A 21,924-nucleotide genomic window follows, 5' to 3' on the forward strand; every position below is an offset into this window, starting at 1 on the left:
CAGAATCCGAAACAGGCTCCAGGCTCTGAGCTGTCAGCACAGAGCCCGACGCGGGGCTCGAACTCATGGACCGTGAGATCGTGACCTGAGCCGAAGTCGGATGCTTAACCGACTGAGCCACCCAGGCGCCCCATATGATTTTATAATTTAAAAAACTTACTGTACCCAAAATTACATGTGCATCTGAATCCCTTTGGTCCTAGAGGGGTAATTCTCTCAGTCTAGCAGCACTAACATCAGCTGGAGATGTGTTAGAAATGCACATTCTTAGGTCCTACTCTTGACTGACTAAATATTCTTATATTTAGAATATTCTGAGGGTGGACCCCAGAATTCTGTTTGAACAAGCCGTCCAGGTGGTTCAGATACTTGCTAGAGATTGAAAACTACTTCCACAGGTAACTGAGAGATTCTAAACATTTGAGAAACACTACCTTACTCTCAACCTCAGCTCCAGATCTGTCTTCACCTCCAAACCCACAAAGTGCCCAGCAGACTGAAAGGACTGTTGGATATGACTTCCTCTGGCAAGACCCGTCCTCCAGAGAAAATTTTCATGGATTTAGATGCTTTTCTCTTCCGTGACACCTAGCTGTTTCCTGCCTCATGTGGCTCTTGGACTGGGATTCCTGAGTCCCGAGACATTTGCAGGCCAAGTGCGGTGGGAGAAGAAAACACAGCTGGAAGCAGAGAAGTTTGGAGAGGAGGGATGTAGCAGGACCTTATCCCTGTTCCACATGTCAGTCAACAGCAGGTTGGGAAAGGGGCCTCCAGGTTCCCTCTGGGCATCTCAGCGAACAGGAACATCCTTGTTCTAGACCTTCTGGTGGTTCTGCACCTGCCGTTGCCCTCTGCCCACCTTCCGAGCTGAAGATGCTGTCCACCGTCTCAGCTACCTCAATCTGTCCCCACCCCACCCATCTGTGTGACTGCTCTGAGTTCCCCAGTCTGTGTCTCCCCTCCTTATCTTATCTAGTTCCCTTTCCCAGCCTCCCTGATGATCTTTGCGTGTTTTCCTTTGGAGCCATTCCAGGAGCTCCCCTTTGAGCTCTCTCCATGGCATGGCTAACACTCCTTTCCACCTCCCCTCCCAGGTATGTCTTCACTGTCATTTATACCTTTGAAGCCTTGATAAAGATTCTGGCAAGAGGATTTTGTCTAAATGAGTTTGCTTACCTGCGAGATCCTTGGAACTGGTTGGATTTTAGCGTCATTACCCTGGCGTGAGTATTTTTCTGTGCTGATGTTTATGTTTGCATGGGGCTTCTGGGTGGCTTGTGCTCTGGGGATGTTTCTTCACCTCTGTCCAGCTTCGTCATTTGGAACTTCACGGCCTGGGGTTTCCTTGCCACTAAATGTTGCTTTGGGAGTCACTTTCCAGGGTTAGTCCCATACCTTCGGGGAGAAGTCAGAGTCCTCAACTCTGAGCCGATAAATGGCCTATCAAAGTGAGTAGACACGGTTCAGCCTTGCACCTACCTGGCCTGAAGATGTTTGCCTGAGTGGGTGGAGAAGATGCGTGTCTGAGGAGACCGGCTGGCCAGGCCCACATGCTTGACTACTCATCCATGCATGTAGTACCCAGAATGTTCTAGATCATAATGCATCTTCTCACAGGGGCCATTCTAAATGATATTGCAATAATTAAATCTGTGTTTCAGTCTATAGGTGGACGTGCCATTAGATTTTGTGTCTATTCCGGGTCCCACTGAGGCTCTCATTACCCCCAAATTGTCCTTATTTATGCTGCATGCATTCCCAGGACCCTGTCCTTGAAGGTACTGACCGACTTCTGGTCCCACAGATACATTGGCGAAGCGATAGATCTCCGAGGGATCTCAGGCCTGCGGACATTCAGAGTTCTTAGAGCCTTAAAGACAGTTTCTGTGATCCCGGGTGAGCAGCTTTGAGCACCACATGTATTCATAGAGCATATGCTGGTTTCCACAGCCTGACGTCCGTCTTTGATTTTTGCAAGAGCCCTATAAAGTGCCGGGGCATGAACTGTTGTCCCCCTGTAAAAGACAAAGGAACTGAGGCCCAGAGAGTAGAAAACACAATCCCAAGTCCTCATCACTATTTAGAGGCAAAGTGTGACCTGGAGACCTGATGTCCCGATTCCTAGGCCAATGCTCTGTGCACAGTACCTCACGGACTCACCATCGACAAACGACAAGGTCATGTCCTCATTTTGTGTTCCTGTTGTGGGCTTCAGACAAGCCTCCAGTTGGAGGTCCTCATTTACATCCTAGACCAAAGGTGTAAACTTGGAAATAGGGAGGAAGGGAGCGGGCAGTCCTAGGCTCTAGTGGGTGTGTTTGCCATTTCCATATACCTGAAAGCTTGAGTGACAGGCCTGTCTTTGGGCCCACAGAGAGAAAAGGATTGGGCAATTCTTGATCACAGAGAATTCAGAAACAAAAGTAGTTCACAACGCTCGTCTCATTTGGCCTTCAAACCTCTGTTGTCACCAGTATCTCAGGGATGTGCCTCATCGTCCGCTGAGTTGGTAGAAAGGATAGTGAGTCCAGAGACCAGGAAAAGCTTAAGACAGCTTCCACCTTGTGGCCTGTTGGATTATCTCCCTTCCCTCACCCCTGAGAATCCATGCTCTTATCTGGAAAACAGAAATGCTCAAACTATGGGTGAAGTCCTTTCTACCATTCTCTGTCCGACTCTGCAGGGAAGGATCGGAAAGTCTTTGCCAACTTCTGCTGGATAAGCTTCCTCACTTAGTGCTGCCACTTAGTGTCTCTCTCACCTAGTCTTAGCCAGGAAAACCCTGAGTGTTGTTTACAAGACCTGTCCTGTCCACACTCCGTCTCCTGTCTCACCTCTCTCCTATATCCACCTTGCATCATGTTCTAGAATCCACCTGTGGTTCCATAAATGCTCCCTGCCTTTGCTCATCTCCCAGCTCTTGGCCATGCTGCTCCTCTACCAAGAGAGCCCTTCCCGTCTTCACTCAACTGATATTCCTTCCTCAGGGCTCTGCCAAGATTTGACTTTCTCAAGGAGACTCTCTAGTCTCCCTCAACTTCCCCACACTCCACACCATCCCATCCCATCCCCACCCCAGGCTTCAGTTAGGGGTTGCCTCTGTGTGTGCCCACCTGCTCGATAATGCTATGGCACTTCCCCTCCGTTGTCAGACAACCCCACCACATGCCAGTGCCTTAGCCCCTGCTCAGCTCCTACCCCAGGGGCCAACACAGGTAGTGCTCAATGGGTTATTTGTTAACCAAAATGACAAGACAAGGATCAGTCCCAGACTTCGTCCCTCCTCAGAGTTCTTTCTGCTACCTGTGAAGCTACTCTCTCAAAGAAGCTGATTTCATTTGCCATGGCCACAAATCCTCCCTCCTTAAACTTTACTGCCAGCTGTGCTTGTCCCTGAGGCAGCGCCTTCTGATTAGGTTTCTCCCTCTCTCCCTCTCTCTCTCTCTGTCTCTGCCATCTCTCTCTCTCAACACACACACAAAGGTCCGTGTGTCCCTAGCCTCAAGCTGCCTCCCAGAATTGAAGTGAGTATAGAAAAACAGATGTCAAATTATTAGAGTCATATTAGAAGCGTCATGTCTAGTTTAGTGCCTGAAACATAGCAGGTATTCAACAGTTATTTTTAAAATTGAATTTCTACTGTCAGAAGTGTATTATATTAGCCTTATGATGATAAGAAATATATCACTTGGGTCTCAGTTGTCTCATCTTTACAATGGGACAATAATCTCTGCCTCTGTCTCAGGGCTATTGCGAGGCTTAGATGAGGAGCCGGGCTTGGAACTGCCCCAGGGTCTGTAAAGTACCTCACACTTACACATGGTGAAAGGACAGGATGGTTAAAATGCAGACATGCCAGTGTTCTGTGTGTGTGGTACGTCATCCACGTGGAACTGTTGCTATCATCTTCCCACAGGGCTGAAGGTCATTGTGGGAGCCCTGATCCACTCGGTGAAGAAACTGGCGGATGTGACCATCCTCACTGTCTTCTGCTTGAGTGTCTTTGCCTTGGTGGGCCTGCAGCTCTTCAAGGGCAACCTCAAGAACAAATGTGTCAAGAATTGTACCGCTCTCAATGAGACAGGCAATTACTCCTCTTATGGAAAACACGAGTGGAACTTCTGCCAAGAGGATGAAGGTCTGGTTGGCAAGGGGGACTGAAGCCCCTGCATACCTACATAGAAATATATTTTTGACTCCTCTTTCCTGCTTAAATGGTTCTCTTGAGCTATATTTTACTTTGGGGTCCCCATTTTCTGTTGCCCCTGTCCTATTTACAAGGAAATGAGCTATGAACCTGGGCACAAGTCATTCTGCTGGGGGAGGCTCAGACTGAAGTCACTGCTCCGCTTTTCTCTTCCAAGATGGGACTTTTCTCCTTCCGAATGTCCCAGTGTGCCCACTGAAAGCACATAGCCAAGGGAATGCATCTTGCTCAGGCAGAAGATTTGAGAAGTGTTGCCTTTACCACACAAGGCTTGAGCTAGAGGGTTCAGAAGCATATGCAAGGCTTTCATTTCTTCCTTTCTTCTGCAGATTTCTACTACAATAAGCCAGGCACTTCAGATCCCTTACTGTGTGGCAATGGATCTGATGCAGGGTGAGTGCCCAACCCATGACAAAGCACCAATGCCCAGCAGTCCTTTCTCCTTATCATCATCATTTTCTAGATAGGGACTGGTCTTCAGATCCCAAGGAAGGTGTAGAAATGAATAAGTCATGGCTTTTGTCATCCCAGGCTCAGGGGGAGGGAGTGTATGAGTTAGCTTTTGCCATGTAACAAATAGCCCCAAGATTTCTGTGGCTTAAAACACCAGCTCAGGATTCTGCACATCAGCATGTTGAGCTGAGATCAGCCTGGTGTTTTGGCATTGACTGAGTTTAATCATACATCCGCAAACAATGGACAGATTAGCAGGGGGCCAGCAAATCTAGCTGGTCTCAGCTGGGGTGGCTTCTCTGTTCCATGTGGTCTTATACGCCAGCATGGTCTTATTCTCATGGCAGAGGCAGAGTGCCAAGAGAAAGAGGGGAAGTATGCAAGGTTTCTTGAGACCTAGGTTTAGAAGAGGCACAGTGTCACTTCTACTGCATTCTGTTGGCCAAAGCAAGTCACTGACCAGTGCAAATCCAAGCGCTGGGGAGATAAACTGTACTTCTTGATCAGAGGAGCTGCAGCATCCTATTGCAAAGATACGGGCAGGGAAATCGTCGTGGCCATTTTGGTAATCTACCCCAGGAAGAAACTAATACTCATTAAATATGTTTTGTGTCAAATGTTTTACGTTTAATCATCACAACTCCATCACATGGGTTTCATTATCCACACATGACAGAGGAAGAAACCTGTGTATGACACTTAGCCATTTCAAATTCTTACAGAGGCCAGATACATGACAACAAATGAGAGGATCAGGCTGGGTAGGAACTGAGCGATGACAGTTTGTGCCCCATCCAAAAGGGCCAGCCACCACCCAGTCCGGCTTTGGGTTGCCACGTGGAAATGTTGGTCCATTGCTTCCAGCTCTTCTCACTTTTAAAAGAGAGATAAGGAATTTAGATTTTTATGTGAAATCTCCCAACTACAAACATTGGCTACCAATTCCAAAAAATGTCTACATATTGTGGGCCAAACAAAATATTTCTGCAAGCCAAATTCAGCCTGCAAGCTGCCAGTTTGTGAGCTCTGATGCATATACATAAGGATGCTACCCTGTGAAGAAGCAGTACTGTGCTAGAGACTCCATGGGCCGGGGAAACACAGTGAGGTGATGGCGGGAGGCAGGGCAGGAGGCCAGGGAAGATTTCCTAGAGGTGGTGGTCGAGGTGAGCATTGAAGGGCAGGCAGGGTGTCTCCAGTTTGGTTGAACAAGAGATGGTTTGGATGGAGGCCATTCCAGGTGGCAGAACAGAATGTGAGACAAAGCAAGGGGCTCGGGGTCCCCTCAAGCTTGCCTGATGCTTTGACCACTCAGGGGCGGGCATGAGCAGAAAGAGTTCAGGCCACAGATCAGCAAGGCTCATCTTTCCCATCTCCACAGCTGGGGATCCGAAGCCCTGAGCCCAAATGACCCCACTCCCTGAAGGGCTAACAACTCCATATTGCCCATGTGGAGCTGAGGGAGACCTATATAGAGCTTTGCCTTGATCTACTCACTAGAAAAACAATCTCAGAGCTGAAGGATGGAGGTGGAGAATTTGATCAACATCAGCTCCTTGGCCTCTTTCTTCACAAATGCACTTGGCATTTGGTTCTTTGGCTCAGGGATGGGGTTGTTCTGGTATCATTTGCCTTTGGCTTAAATCTAAACTGAAGGCCCCCTCAATTCCTTTTCTTGTCTGGATAATGGCATCTCTCATGGCGATGGCTCCAGAGTAGCCCAACCTACTGTGGTAAAGTTATGGGGTTCATCCGTAGCCCCCCAACGCAGCTCCAAAAAAGGCCAGACATCCTGCTGGGCAGGTCATGGCCAGGAGATAAAGGGGTGGATAGGGTTGGAAAGGCAAGAGAGGCCCGTTCAGGATGATGGGTGGAGTGAGACTTGAACAGCATCCTGTGAAGACAGAACCTATGTCCTGTGCTGGGCCACAGAGAAGCCAGAGCCCCGAGCAAAGGCCCGCACTGACCAGTGGCACTGTTCTCAAAATGGAGACCAAGTACTAGGAAACACTTCATGATTTCCAGGATTCTTTCAAATATGTTCTTCCAGTCCATTCTTTTGGTCAGTGCAGGTTAAAAATACCAGGAATTTTCATCTTCATTTTATATACAATACTTACGATGCTGAAGGCACCATGAGAGAACCTTTGTACTGTGGGCTCACTTAATTCTCAGAGCAATTCGTTGTTGATGTGTAACAGCTGTAGTGGGGTTTAATGGAAGACGTAGACATACGGCTACCCTCGGAGTTAACAAGCAGACCTACAGGTAACAGGTTGATTAGCTCCTCAGAGGGCAAAACAAAAGACTATCTGTCTTTAAACGTGGGCCTATAGAGTGCAGGAACTCGCAAATCTCCAACCGAGATTGAAGATAGAGTTGGGATTAATCATAGTCAAGTTGCTGGGACCCTAATCAACTGTATGGGTCCCAGGATTATGTGTTTGCATGGATGTCTGGGATAAGGACAGCCCCTGAGACTGGTGTTGGTGGAGGCATGCTGGAGCCATAGAATCCCAAACTCCAAACAAGGAATTACTGTTTTCTCAGCAGAGTCATCCCACTGGGGCGGGTGAGAGCACGTCACATGCCTTGAGCTTAGACAGACTTCTTTACATCAACTTACTCCCTTATCGTGAGAGAGTAAAGAGTCAGTCCATCACTGCCCCCCTCAGTACTCACGTGGTTATCTTCAAGTTGGCCTTTCTTCATCAGTCAGTCTTCATAGGCTACTTGACAGATATACTCCTCCTCTTAAATAAATATACTGGCATCTGTATGGTTTCAGGCAGCTGACTTCCTTTTTCTGAACCTCAGCTTCCACATCTGTAAGAAAGGATTGTTAAGGTAATTAAATTATAGCATTTGTAATGCACTTAGGAGAGAGAGGGGCACATAGTAAGTGCTCAGTAAGTGGAAAGTATCGTTTTCATTATTACGTATAATTGGGGAGTGAGCTTGACTCCCCAGTGTGAGTCCTTTGACGGACAGGTTGGCAGGTGATGCCAGACGCTCAGGTCTTAAGTCTGCATTATTGTACTGACTCTCCCTCCCCTGGTATGAACTTGCAGGGAGTTAGCCACCTTATGGGATCATGTCGAGGCAGTCAGCTGGCCTTCCCTGGCCGTACCCCTCTGCATGAAACTCTGAAGTGAAAGTATTACCATCCCCATTTAAATATGCAAGAGAAACTGAGCCTTAAGGAGATCAAGGTCATCCGACTAATCAGAGGGAGGCCAGGTCTTGAGTTCCAATCTTTGACCTCAACGCCTATGGTCTTCCTACAGCCCAGGGCTGCCTTGCCCCCAGTAAACAGAGGGGCTGTGCAATTGATGACCTTCTCTATTCTTGCTGCAGCCATTGCCCTGAAGGTTATTTCTGTCTTAAAACATCTGACAACCCAGATTTTAACTACACCAGCTTCGACTCCTTTGCTTGGGCTTTCCTGTCACTGTTCCGCCTCATGACACAGGATTCCTGGGAACGCCTCTACCAGCAGGTATTGAGCTGCATGCCCCCCTACGGACTTGGTTGGAGGCCGGGGAGTCAGATGCATGCCTACATTTTTCTTGGAAGAGTCTGGCAATGTCAGGGGCCCACGTACTCTGGATACAGATCTCTCTTCTTTCTCTTGAATCTGCAGACGCTGAGGGCTTCTGGGAAAATGTATATGGTCTTTTTCGTGCTGGTCATCTTTCTGGGGTCTTTCTACCTGGTCAACTTGATCTTGGCTGTGGTCACCATGGCATATGAGGAGCAGAACCAGGCCACCATTGATGAAATTGAAGCCAAGGAGAAAAAGTTCCAGGAGGCCCTCGAGATGCTCCGGAAGGAGCAGGAGGTCTGTGAGGGGTGCACGCTTTGTGAAATCTGCTGCAGGCTGAACGTTCTTGGGGAGGGGTCTGGAGAAGCCACTTACATTAAGGCTGTCATGCTATGGAACTGTAAGAACGATTTATTGTACCTCAAGCACCAACTTAGGTCAGGTTTTCTCAAAAAGGGAACCTGAATCAAGATCTTGTGCCAGTGATTTATTGAGGGGTGCCGTCAGGAAAAGGAGAAAGAAGGAAGCAGGACAGGAGATGAATTAAACTAGAAAGTGGCCTCAGCTAGAGACTACCTTCAGCCTGATCCCATGCAGAGTTCTGGGGCATGACTAGTACCACAACGTTAGCCTTTCTTGAGACAAGGGGGTGGCATTTTACACCCCTATGCCTGCCCCCAGCCAAATGTACAATGAAAGGAAATATTCTGCAGGATGCTGTAGCTGTGATCCATTAACAGCTAACACTCAAGCTGCTGAAGATGAGTGGACTGACCTGGTAAAAGGGATTTGGGCAGGGAATCAGCAGGACACATTACTCGGTGCAAATGAAAGAGATGACCCAGAGGTGGCCCTTCCTGCCATGCCTCAATCCCACCACCACCCAGGTCCTAATCCTGACCCTCTCTGTTCTAGATGCCCTCACCTCTGTGACATCCCACGTCTGAGGGGCACATTTATGCAAAGCTCAAGCACATATTCTTGGCTGCAGCTGCTGTTCTCTCTCTTCAGGTGCTGGCAGCCCTGGGGATTGACACAGCTTCTCTCCATTCCCACAATGGATCACCTTTAGCCTCCAAAACTGCCAGTGAGAGAATGCCCAGGATGAAGCCGAGGGTGTCAGAGGGCTCCACAGATGACAGCAAATCACCCCAATCTGATCCTTACAACCAACGCAGGATGGTAAGGAGCTCAAGTTCGTGTTCTAAAGATTACCCGCCTTTGCAGCCGCCACGGACAATAGGTTGGATTGGGAAGAGGTTTGTGGCAGGCAGACAGCAGGAGGCTCAAGATTGGGAGGATGTTTTAGTAATCCAGACAGCACATCGACCCCCCCACCACATGGTGGCCTAAACTAAGAGAGGGGCATCGTGGATACGGAAAAGGGGTGGATTCTGACTTTTCCTGGGGGTAGGGGACAAGGAGACTGGGACTGTGGAATGTGGAAAAAGGAGAGAGGAGTCCAAAATGACTCCCAGTTTTCAGAATTGGGCAATCAGATGGGTGGTGATTCTAAGGGAGGAGCACCGGAGGAAGAAACCAGGTTTGTAGGGAAAGTGGTGAGCCCATATTGGACATGCTGACCTTGAGGTGTCCATGGACCTGTGGACAGGAAGCGTTAGCTTCCTTCTAACACTCTGATCTGCAATTCTGTTTGTGGTGCTGAAATCATTTACAAGCTTCTTTCTGACTTTTTGCCTCAGCCCCCACAACCCAGACTCTCACCTGTTGCTGGCAAAGAAGATTACAGCCCCCATCTCTGTGATACAGTCCAGCCTCGGAATAACTTCAGAACCTCACTAGACCCTGTAACAATTCTGTCCACCACCCAAATCTTCTGCATCCCACTCCAAGATTCCCTAGCCTCACCAAGTTTCCTCCCATCACCTCTCTCTCCCTTGGAAGTCCTGTGTATGGCAAACACGTCCTTTCCAGAGGCCTAAGAGATCATAATCCCTTTGTGAAAGAGCAGTTCCCACACTAATAGTATGGAAGAGGGGATCAACTGGCTATTTGTCAGGCCTCCTGTCCCTCAGTTCCCTCTCAGTCTCTTTTCTTATGCTCATCTGAAGGACATTCTACTTTTTATAATACTGTCTCTACAATCCCCAGACTTATGTGTGCATATATGTACACAGATATACTCACATGCACACTGGCCTCAGTGATATCCACACTTCCTCATTCATCAGATTCTGTGCCCTTCCCTTCCTTGTTCTGCCTGTTTTAAGCAGCACCTGGCATGCACGGGGTACAATTCAGAAGACATTTCAAAGGGGATTTCACTAGGGCTCTGACAATCACAGGACAGACTGAACCATAGCCTCCATGGAAATGTCGATGATACTGCGAATCGGGCTTTAACTCCCCTCATACAGTCAGCCTCACATAAATTAGCACCTGGCTGTCCAATAATTGGACACAAACACACCAGATGGACATGTGTGCTCATCTCTCCAGCTAGGTTTACCTTGAAATGGGCAAAAGAGGAACTGTGTCTTGTTAATTCAACAATACTAGGTGCATGATGTGCACCTAGAGATGACTGATGGTCCATTTCCCAAGGACTTCCATTTGGAGGAGGCAGATATGTAAACAACTGTGTGCTATATACTATATTAGGGAAACATACATGGTGTTTTGGGAATAGAAGAGGAAGCATCCACACTTATGGGAGTGGAGGTGTATCAAGAAAGACTTCACGGAGGAGGAGATCATTGAGAGGAATAGTAAATAGTGAGTAGGGGTTCCTCTAATAACTGAGGACTGCAGGGGAGGGGGGGGAGGAGTATTTTCCAGGCCTAAAATAGAACGTATATGTGCCAAAGCAGGGAAGCACCCTTTGGGTACCTCTTTCATGCTAACTAAAGGATTGAAATTCATTCAAGAGGGCATCCCCTTCCTCCTTTCCCAGGTGTGTTCCTGTGGTAAACAGACCATCAGCAGTGTTTATATAAAGTCATTTTCCAAACAGCAGCAGTGGGTGAGAGGTTAGGGGTAGCAAACAACAAGAGACACAGCAGAGGTTTCAGGGAACCCCCAGGACACAAGTTGGCCTGCTTGGATGATGCGTTTTAAGACAAGTCTAGTACTTAGATTCAGAAGTCATTGGCCACCATTGGTCAAACAGGTTAATTCTGAAATATTAATTGGTGGCCAGGGAAGCACCACCTGTCAAACATGGGACCAAAATTTTCTTCTTAGTTTGTTTCATTTGTTTGCTTACTGCCCACCTGCAAATAACTCAGCCATCCCATTTTTAATAAGAATTTGCTAATTCTACTCCTTTACTTCAAAAGTGGGAAGGATTCATGGGGTTTTATGAGTTTCGTAATCCTTGGACATATATTCTAGGCAAAGAATGCTCTGTTTATGATACCAGGATTGCAATGATAGTTGCTGAACAGTGTCGGGCTCCAAATAATCCAAAAACGAAACTTCAGTTCTGTGGGATAGGGGGATAAGTAAGGAGGACTCTAATTGACAAAATGTCCCAACTTTAGTAGTTTAGTAAATACGAGGAATTAAGGAAGGGGGGACATTCAGCAGTATGACAAAGTTTGGTAGCAACTCAGCGTGTAGATGTCTAGAAATAGTTCATATGGCTTAGAATAGAACTGATAACTTGTTATGGTCAGGTTCCCACAGTGGTCATGGGCACTGGCCAACCCAGCATACTCACCCTCCAGGGTCTCTAGGCCTGTGAATTAGCTCCTTTTCTCTGGCAACTGTAAGCCTCGCCATTCCCTCAGTGGAAGATTTTGATGGGAAATGTTTATTGATCTGGAGGCATGGCATTATTCTTCCAGGAAATTAGGCTGCAACTCTCCCTTCAATCTCCCCATTGTTGACTATTCAAAGTTTGCCTCAAGGGATCCTGGAAGCTCATTACATTACAAAGCTCTCATCTCCTCCTGCACCACACAAACTCTCACATTTGTATAGGCTGGATCTAATGAATTGCAGAACCTAATTTTCAGACAATAAAGTGCACTTGTTCATTCAACAAACCATTTACCGAGCTTGTTCCAATACTGGTGTGCATAATAGTCTCCTTAGGTCACAGCTTTACTTGTGGAGCGGGGAATTTAAGACAGTTTTGTCCAGTCCTATGGGCTAAGGCTGTAAATAGCTGACTCGTCTGGGTGACAAGATTGTCTTCTGACATCCTTGGCCATCGTGACCTACTTGCTGATCTTAAGCACTCTGTAATCCCTCTTGGCCTTTTCCCAGGCCATGTCAAAAATATTCTTTTCCCCTGTTCTCTTCCCATGTTTACCTAGAATACCCCTTGGATCTATGTCTTAAATTTTTTTTCTGGAATAAAGGCATGAGAATAAGGGCAGGGAAATAGGAATGGGTGGAGGAAGTGTTGAGCCCCAGATATGCCTGCAGGATGAGCTTCCAGTCTGCCTTTTTTCCTGGTCCTTTGGGGCAATGCCCAGTCTTTCCTAGGTCTCACCTCTGGGAGGCGCCGGGCTAGCCACGGCAGTGTGTTCCATTTCCGGGCCCCCTGCCTGGACGCCTCATTCCCTGATGGGGCCACAGATGATGGAGTCTTTCCTGGAGACCGTGACAGCCGTCGGGGCTCCCTGCTGCTGGGTGGGGGTGCCGGCCAGCAAGGCCCCCTCCCTAAGAGTCCGCTGCCTCAGCCCTCCAACCCTGGCTCAGGACTTGGAGAAGACAGACACTCCACATTGCCCACTGGTGAGCTTGCTCCTGGAGGCATGGAAGTCTCGGTAAGTTCGTCAATGCTCCAGATCTCTTGAGCCGCCCTCCAGGTGAGGGCCAACAAACACTGAGTGCCACCCATGGAAGGCTCCTTTAGACAACATTGTGTCCAACATTTCCCCTCTATCCCCATTTTACAGACAGGGCAGGTGAGAGTCAGAGATATTGGATTTACCTGAGGTCAAACCGGTTTTCTGGTTTCCTCTGCAGTACAATAATACAAATTATTTTCCAGCTGATCCTTTTATTTTTTTCTGTGTTCCTCTGTCTCCACTCACTATTACTGCTTTAGAGACAGGCCTGCCTGGTTCCTGGATGAGTATGGGAAAAAGGGAAGGTTCTTCTCTTTCTGCTTGTAGCTCTGTGCAAACTATGCTGGGTTTGGCCCATGGGACCCAGAGAAATCCTGGGAGGTGCCCTGGATAGATATTAGCAGAAGCAAAGTATCCCTTGCTTTACTCAGAGAAGCAATAACTTGCCAAAATGTACAAATTAGGCAACAGTGACTAACTGGTGAGCACTCTTCATAGAATAATCGCAGAGTGCAATGGAAAACCAGGGACTCCTCATTGGATTGCGAGCTGTGATTTAATTTGAGCTCTCCCTTTAGTTTCAGTAATGATGCTTCCAGTGTTTTTCATTTGCCCTCTCTGGCTAGCCAGGGACCCAGAGCAGTTCTCAAACAGACTTGTAGACTAACCAGGATATGGCTCTCCTGACTTGGATAAGTCCTACAGGGTTACCTTAGCTCCATCTCTGATTGGATGCCATGTGATCCCAGCAAGAAACAGATACCACTCCAGCAGGCAACTGGGGGAGAGGTATGCACTGGGCTTTGAACTGAGAAGGGACAGTGAGGCACTTAGAGATGAGCAATGGTGGGAAGCTGTTATATGCGTAGGCTGAAGTGGTGAGGGGAAGGACCAGAACCAGAACCCAGCAAGAGCTGGGTGGTCCCACAGAACTTGTGATCCAGGGGGGGAGGTCAGTCACAGCGCTGCAGGGAAGAAGCCAGGTGATAGTCCCTCTCCTTCCAGACTCTGATCTTCTGTCTGTGCCTCCCATCGGCCAAGCCTGACCAGAACGAGAGAGTACAGACCACCTTCCCCAGGCACAGGGCGGGGTAGAGAAGGCGGAGAGTGGGTCTCCAAGAGCCAACAAATAGTCATCAACAGAGTCCAAAAGTCAAAGCCAACCTGCAGACCTCTCTTGGAGTTGCTTTAATACTCCAGAAAATACCTCATTCAGGAATTTCTCCCTAGATTATCACCTCCCTAGATATTCTGACTTTGATTCATTTTAGTTAAGTTATTCAGCTAGTGTAAGATTAACTCTTTAAGCCCTCTGTGTCACACGGTCGTGGGTTTCAATCACAGGTTTGCCATTTACCAACTGAGTCACCTGTAACAAGCCCCTTAAATTCTTCAGGCCTCCAAGTCCCCCATTAAAAAGGTTTCTAAATGGCTGAAGGGTTAAATGGAACCATAAAGTGCCTGCACTGATACACATTTGCCTGAAAATAACAATAGCTATGCTAGCATCTCTTGTTGAGCCCTCATGGTTGAAAACTTTCGGAACATTCTTTATATGTATTAAAATACTTACTATCTACCTATGAACTTCACCTATGGCATGTGCTCATGCCAGCTGAATGTGGATTCTGAATGTTTGTGCAGTGCCAGAATCAGCTTCTCTGGGCCCCAGACTCCCCACATCTGGGGTAGTGTAGGACTAGAGTTAGAGCACAGAACCCAGGTGGAACTTCCCCGGGAGGGCCCAAAGAGGGAAGGTTCAAAAGGGCTGTGTCAAACAACTAACACTGGAGAATCAAGACACATGAATATTCCCTCAGAAAGAAAAGGACCGGAGCTGGAACTGAGTTATATGCTGGGGAGAGAAAGGGGCCTATCAGAAGGGAGGTCAAAAAACACCTGTCCTGGAAGAGGAATTCTGTCTGAACACCATATGCACAGCGCAGACGAAGCCTTGGAATGACTTCCTGGCCCACCGCTCCTGCAGCTGTCACTTCCCTTTAGTAGAAACCTCAGAGACCCTTGAGGCAGCCCCATGCCCACGCTGCTGCCCAAGGACTCTGTCCTCAGGCAGGAATTAGCAGACCCTCAGGTGAGCCCAGGTTACAATGTCAGCTACAAAGCTAGACTCTGCTTGCACCCCCAACTCTATGTCCTGGTCCTCATGCCTAAGCTCTTACCCCAAGTTCAAGAAGCAGCCCCATTTCCCAAATGGGAAAGCACAGCTACAGAGGAACATAGCTTCACCAGGCAACTCACAACCTCATGAGATGGGCCAATAAGAGGCTGAGTGACCCGTTTTTGCCACTGATGACTTCAGGTTGGGGGAATATCCTGATTGTTTGTGTCCCAGCAGGCATTTGATGCAGGACAGAAGAAGACTTTCTTATCAGCAGAATACCTGAATGAACCTTTCCGAGCCCAAAGGGCAATGAGTGTTGTCAGCATCATGACCTCTGTCCTTGAGGGTAAGTACTGCTCATTGGAATTTCCATCAACTGTGCTGTGATGAGTCTGCATTTGAGCAGCACAGGGGATGCCCCAAATCTGTGTCAAATATATCGCCCATCTGTGTCCTGGGATCCTAAATACTCCTCTTTCTTATGCCCTTGGTCCCATCACCCTTTATCAATGTGTTTTTTTAAATGTGGATAATTTTTCAAAAACAATAGAATCCAATGAGTTTGAAACACCCTATTCATCTCTTGTTTAAATTAACATCAGCCTCATATGTATTCATAAAACTAAATTTTAGAAAGTCATCTGGCAGAAACCAGAGAATGTCAAGCTACCTCAGGTATGCAAGAAATTTTACAGTCCTTAATTTTCAAATATGGTGAAATTATCCTGTCATTTTTCATGGTTGTAACTCGTATGGTTATAACTTAATTTCTGTCTCAAGCCCACATTATGCTGAGCATTGGAAGATAATTTAAGTAAATTAATCAGTCAATTTAACTAAATTCTTGTTAATTTAGGGCTCTATCAATCAAATGGGAGCCCATTCACCCTCCTCAGGGATGTGTCTAAGTTCCAGTTGCTTCTACCTGGAAGAAGGCAACAGCACTGGGTCATGGTCACCTGACACACAGGTTCCCAAAGAGCATGATTGTATCCTGTATAAGGCCTGTCTTCTTATCCGGCCTTTATTTTGCCTCAGGGCATGGAAAATATGGCCTTAGTCTTGTCCAGCCGTGTATCTCCCCTAGACAAATTTAACGTGTACTGGGCTGAAGGAGGGAGGGGGAACTTAGATGCTGGTGTGTTCCTGAGAAAGGGCTCTGTGTGCTCCCCTCCCAGCCCTGTACTGAATCCTAACTGTGGGGGAGGGCATGGCGAAACAAACAAACAAAAAAAGATGTTTGAGGGATTTGAAAACAGAGCCAATCTATGCCTTACTTTCTAGGGGAAGTGAGAGGTGGCAAGTCTTAGAAAAAGACTCACATGCCCAGCATGGTACAGAAACTATACAGTAGAGAAGCAGGTGACCTACCTGGGTAGAGAAAGCCTTAGGCAGCCTCTGAGAGTGCCCCGTGGCCTGCATAGCAGGAAAGTAGCTAGGTGATGACCTTGGCCCACTTGAGGGTTAGGGAAGGTGAGTGAGAGGCAAAGAGAGAACAGCCATCTCGGTGGCTCTCCCACCAGAGACCACGTGGGAACTACAATGACTCCAGTAAAATATACTTGGCAATGACCAAGGACCAGCCCAGCACTCTTCCGACCCTGAGCTCTTCAGAACTCAGATGCAACCTCAGATAGTGATGTAATAGCAGACACTGAATTAACCAAAACAAGATCCCCAGGTTGAGGACTTGTGGTGTATAGTGAATTCAATTATGAATTCAAGATACTTTTCTTGCATGCATGAATTTGTGCTTTGTGAAATGTATACATATTTCAGTAACAACAGTGTGTACATTTTTCTCGTATTATTTATCAAAAATCATTTGCCATTGTAATAATGTCTGTATGCCTAACATTTTTTATGGCTGCATAGAATCTAACCATGCTATCTATGCCCATGACTTTTTGTTGGCCAGGTGGGTTGCTTGGATTCTTTTTCCTTTTTGCTCTTAGCCATCAGACAGTTAATGTTAAAAACAAACAGCTTGCTTTTTCATTTATTCCCCAGAATTATCAAGCTGCCTCCTCCTCTTTTTTTTTTCTTTCATTTATTTACTCTTCAACAAGCATTTGACAAACACCTGCTATGTGTCTGGCATTACTCCGGTGCTGGGAATTCAGTGGTGAACAAGATAGAAGCCTGCACACATGGAATCTACATTCTGCGGGGGGGGGGGGGGGGGGGGGGGGGGGGCGGGGTATACAGATAAACCGAAACAGAGATTCAGGTGGGGATAATAGTAGGAGAAAAAAGAAAGTAAGGTAGGAGATGGAGAATAAGGGACTGCAGAGGGGCTGCTTCAGATAAGGGGGGATGTCGAAGGCCGTTCTCTCTAGGGAGACCAGAAATCTCAATGAAGTAAGAGAAGCGGTCTTATGAGAACCTACAGGACAGAGTTCCATGACAGGTGAAGGGCAAATGCAGTGTAGTTGTTGGGAATGAGACAGGAACGAACAAAATGAATGTTCTAAACACATCCCGATTCAGGTAAGAACAAAAGAGATCTCTGAATCAATGAGAAGCAACAGAGGATAATAGTTAAGAACACAGACCCTGGAGCCTGACTGCCTGGGTTTGCATCTTGGGCCTGCCACGTTGGGTAAGCTGTGCAACTTTGGAGCTCCGTTAACTTCTCTGTGCTTCCGGTGCCTAACCTGTAAAAGAGTGAATATGTGTTTATCTTCTAGGGTTTTGTGAGGATTAAGTGGGTTAGCATAAGTAAAGTGCTTAGATCCATGACTGGCCCTTGGTAAATATTCAGCAGATGTTGGCTATTCTTTTTCTTTTCTAATATTTATTTATTTATGGGGCGGGGGTGGGGGGGTGGCAGAGAGAGAGAGGAAGAGAAAGAATCCCAAGCAGGCCCCGCGCTTTCAGCTCAGTCTCACAAATCATAAGATCATGACCTGAGCTGAAATCAAGGGTCAGACGCTTAACTGACTCAACCACCCAGGTGCCCCAGACGTTGGCCATTCTTATTTGCTCGGTTGTAAATAAGGGCAGAGATGTGTCTGTTTTGCTCACAGCTGGATTTCCAGTACCTGAAAGGACAGTGTGTGGCATATAGTAGGCATTCAACAGTTGTTGGTGGATGAGAGTGACGTTTGGGTGTGGTGCTCATTGCAATGACCTGAACTGATAAACAGGAAGAGGATAAGGAATGGTCAGATATCCTGAGGTAGGACGCACTTCCCCTCAAGAAAGGTGCTGTGAGAATAGACTAGGAAAAGCAGGAGACACACGGACATCTTTAAGAGAATCTGGGTACAGACAACCTTAGATTAGGGCAAAGAGGTCAAGGTTGTTTGGGCATAGGGCAGATGACCTGTGATCTTCTCTGGTCTGACATTATAACCACTACACTCACGGAATACAGGAGGGATGCATGGGACTGTCAAGGGTTGTGACGAGGGACACAGAAGCCACCTCTTTGGGAATGATCGTGCCCGGGGAAGTTTGACCCAAGCCAATAAGAACTTGGCAGTTCCCTGAGCTCAGGGCACGTGAACCATCTTTGTCTGACACACCAGCAAGCACTTGACAGTTGTCCAGACCAGAAGACCAGAAGCAGGAGCACAGTGTGAGCACAACACAGTCTCTGCCCTCGTGCTGAGTGGGAGAGAGGGACGTGGAACAAATTCTTACCAGGCTGCTGAGTGTCTTGAAGGGGAAGTGTAGGATGCTAAAGGAAATACAGTAAGTTTAGCCTGGGGTTAGGGGAGTATTCCAAGCAGAAAGGACGGCAAAATCTCCGAAGCAGAAGACAGCATAATATCTGAAGAAATGAAAAGGCCTGATGTGGCAGGAACACAGAGAGCGAGGAAGAGAGGGGCTCAAAATAAGGCTAGCGAGATGGACTGGGGCCAGACCCGCAGAATTTCCTACACCAAATTAAGGATTTTGGACTTCATCCTAAAAGCAGTGAGGTGCCATTAAAGGATTGGAGGCAAGGGAGCTACATTTGCATTTTATAAAGGTTACTCTGAATACGTGTAGAGAATGGAATTAAGAGGGGAAGAGTGTTGGCAAGGAAACCAGTGGGGAGGAAACCAGCTGAGAGATGGCAGGGCCTGGACTCTGGGGTGGTGGCAGTGGGGGTGAGAGGAAAAGGGAGGATTTAAGAGCTAAGAGATGTAGGATCCAGGACTTGGTGGTTTGCATGGTTCTGGCATAAGCGACTGAAGGGATACTCATAAAGGAACGTGTTAGAGGGGTTCACTGGGGAAAGATGAGAGGAAAGATCATCAGTTGAGTCTGGGATATAGTGGGTTTCAGATGCCCTTGGGATATCCAGGTGGGAATGTCCAGTAGGAAGTCAGAATTATAATAAATGGGTCTAGAACTTAGAAGATGAGGGTGGCCTAGAGATACAGATTTTAAAGCTGTTTGAATGTAGATGGTAATTTTGGAATGGTGCGAATGGATTAGATGACACAGGGAATTGAGTAAGAGGAGAAGGTCTGGGGCAGAGCTCTAAAGACCCTGTAATGGTTGGTCATTGAGCAGAAGAGACAGAGCCAGCAGAGGAGGCTGAGAAGGAATGCCCAGAAATAGGAAAAGACCCAGAAGAACCCAACACAGACCCAAGGGTCTGAATTCCTTCAGGAAGAATACAAAGGTCAAGAGGGACCATGCTATAGAAAGATCAAGTAAGATCAAGCCCAGAAGGAATCCAGGACTTTAGTCACATGGATCTCTTTGGTGATCTGAGCAAAAGAGGATTGGCAGGGTAGGGGAGGAGGCTGAAGAACGGGGGTGCAGTGGTGGAGAAGGACATATTGTATACAGACACATTTTTCAAAAGTTTGCCTGTGAAGGGGAAGAGATAGAAAATTACACCAGCGTGTAGGTAGCTTTGAAGGAAGATTTTTTTTGCTTCTTGTGTGGAGTTTTTAAAAAGCATATTTGCAGCAACGTGGATGGAACTGGAAGGCACTATGCTGAGTGAAATAAGTCAGAGAAGGACAGATCATGTTTTCACTCATAAGTGGATCTTGAGGAACTTAACAGAAGACCATGGGGGGGGGGGGAAGGGAAGGGGAAAAATAGTTACAAACAGAGAGGGAGGGAGGCAAACCATAAGAGACTCTTAAATACAGAGAACAAACTGAGGGTGGATGGGGGTGGGGGAGGGGGGAGAGTGGGTGATGGGCACTTGTTGGGATGAGTGCTGGCTGTTGTATGTAAGCCAATTTGGCAATAAGTTATATTTAAAAAGACAAAAAAATAATAATAATAAAGTTCATCTTGACCTGAATGAATAAATGAATGAATGAATGGATGGATGGATGAATGAATGAATGAATGAATAAATGCAAGTAAGCATATTTACATGCTAATGGGGAGGATCCATAAGAATGGGAAAGAATGAAGATAAAGGAAAGAGAACATTCCTTCAATTCCTGACGTGGCAGGAGAGGATGCACAAGTGGAGACTTAACGGGAGGAGGGACATCTCTTTAACTGTAACAGAAGGAAAGGAAGAGGTTCTTTCTGGATTAGGTTTCTGCAGGAGGTTCTTTTAGGGCAAAGAGCTGTCTGTGATCATGTCCCAAGCTGGCAAGTGCATGATTCTCTGAGACTCTGTATCCCCCCAGATAATCAAGGTCAGCAATGTTCAGGCTATTTACAAGGCTGAGGGTTTTCCTGTGCCACCTCACAGACAGGGGCTTCCTGCCATAATGGCGCATCCTCAGGATTCCTCCTGCAACACTGCTTCCCGCGCTTTTTAGTGCCAAAATAGGTCCGGGGAAGCGCCTGCTTTTGTTTCAACTAGAAATGATTGATTTTGCGCCCCCCCCCCCCCCCCCCCCCCACCGCCCAGGGTATGCCAACTGCGTTAGAAAACCATGCTGTGCCAGTTTACATATCTGTCATTTAAAGTGCCCTTTCGGAGCACTCTCCTGTACCCTGACTGACCTGTGCAGTATTTGAAAGCCTTTGCACATAACTTATGATTTGAGTTTACAGATGTTTTTGACTTTCATCAAAAATAGAGTTTGCATGTCTGTTTCTGAGTTTCCTTGATGCCTTTAGTGGTTTCTGGAAGTCGAAGGACGGCACATTCTTTTTTTTTTTTTTAATCTGTGAAGATGTTTTTCAGTTTTTTAGATATAATTGACAAAATTGTAAGATATTTAAAGTGCACATTGTGAAGATTTGATACATGTATACATTGTGAAAGGATTTCGCTAACTAGTTAATGACCACACCCCTCACAACTCACACATTCATCTTTTTTTGGAAGATTCCACATAGGTACATGATACTATATAGTATCGGTTATTTATCTTTCTCTGTCTGACTTAATTTCACTTGGCATAATGCCCTCAAGATTGAGGGCAGACACCAAGATTTCCTTCTTTCTCATGACTGAATAATATTTTAATACATGGATAGGGGTGTGGGGGTGTGGGTGTGTTTCACATCTTTATCCATTCATCTACTGGTGGACACAGATTGTTTCTGTATCTTGGCTATTGTGAATAGTGCAGCAATAAACATCAGGGTGCAGATGTCTCTTTGAGATAGTAATTTTATTTCCTTTGGATATATACCCAGATGCGGAATTGCTGGGTCACATGGTAGTCCTATTTTAAATGTTTTGAGGAATCTCCATACTGTTTCCCAGAGTGCCTGCACCAATTTACATCCCCACCAGCAGTGCACAGGATTCCCTTTTCTCCATATCCTTGCCAGCACATATTATCTCTTGTCTTTGATGATAGCCATTCTAACAGGTGTGAGAATACTTCACTGTATTTTGAATTGCATTTCCCTGATGATTCGTGACGTGAGCATCTTTTCATGTACCTGTAAGCCATTTCCACAT

At 46.8% G+C, this 21,924-nt stretch overlaps 1 protein-coding gene across 3 annotated transcripts in view; it reads left to right on the forward strand.

Annotated features, from left to right (window-relative positions):
• Positions 1–21,924, forward strand: part of SCN10A (sodium voltage-gated channel alpha subunit 10) — a 93,593-nt gene that overhangs the window by 23,740 nt on the left and 47,929 nt on the right. For 2 of the 3 annotated variants that reach the window (XM_078432478.2, XM_078432479.2), the window contains exons 4-12: positions 1,095–1,223; positions 1,805–1,896; positions 3,917–4,108; positions 4,534–4,600; positions 8,018–8,159; positions 8,304–8,501; positions 9,216–9,386; positions 12,650–12,943; positions 15,324–15,435. In XM_078432478.2, the coding sequence (XP_078288604.1) occupies positions 1,095–1,223; positions 1,805–1,896; positions 3,917–4,108; positions 4,534–4,600; positions 8,018–8,159; positions 8,304–8,501; positions 9,216–9,386; positions 12,650–12,943; positions 15,324–15,435 (1,397 nt within the window). The remainder of the gene's footprint in view (positions 1–1,094; positions 1,224–1,804; positions 1,897–3,916; positions 4,109–4,533; positions 4,601–8,017; positions 8,160–8,303; positions 8,502–9,215; positions 9,387–12,649; positions 12,944–15,323; positions 15,436–21,924) is intronic. The other variant, XM_078432480.2, reaches the window with a different exon arrangement.

The sequence above is a fragment of the Panthera onca genome, chromosome C2 (assembly GCF_046562875.1).
Source record: "Panthera onca isolate mPanOnc1 chromosome C2, mPanOnc1 haplotype 2, whole genome shotgun sequence".
NCBI classification, from domain to species: Eukaryota; Metazoa; Chordata; class Mammalia; order Carnivora; family Felidae; genus Panthera; species Panthera onca.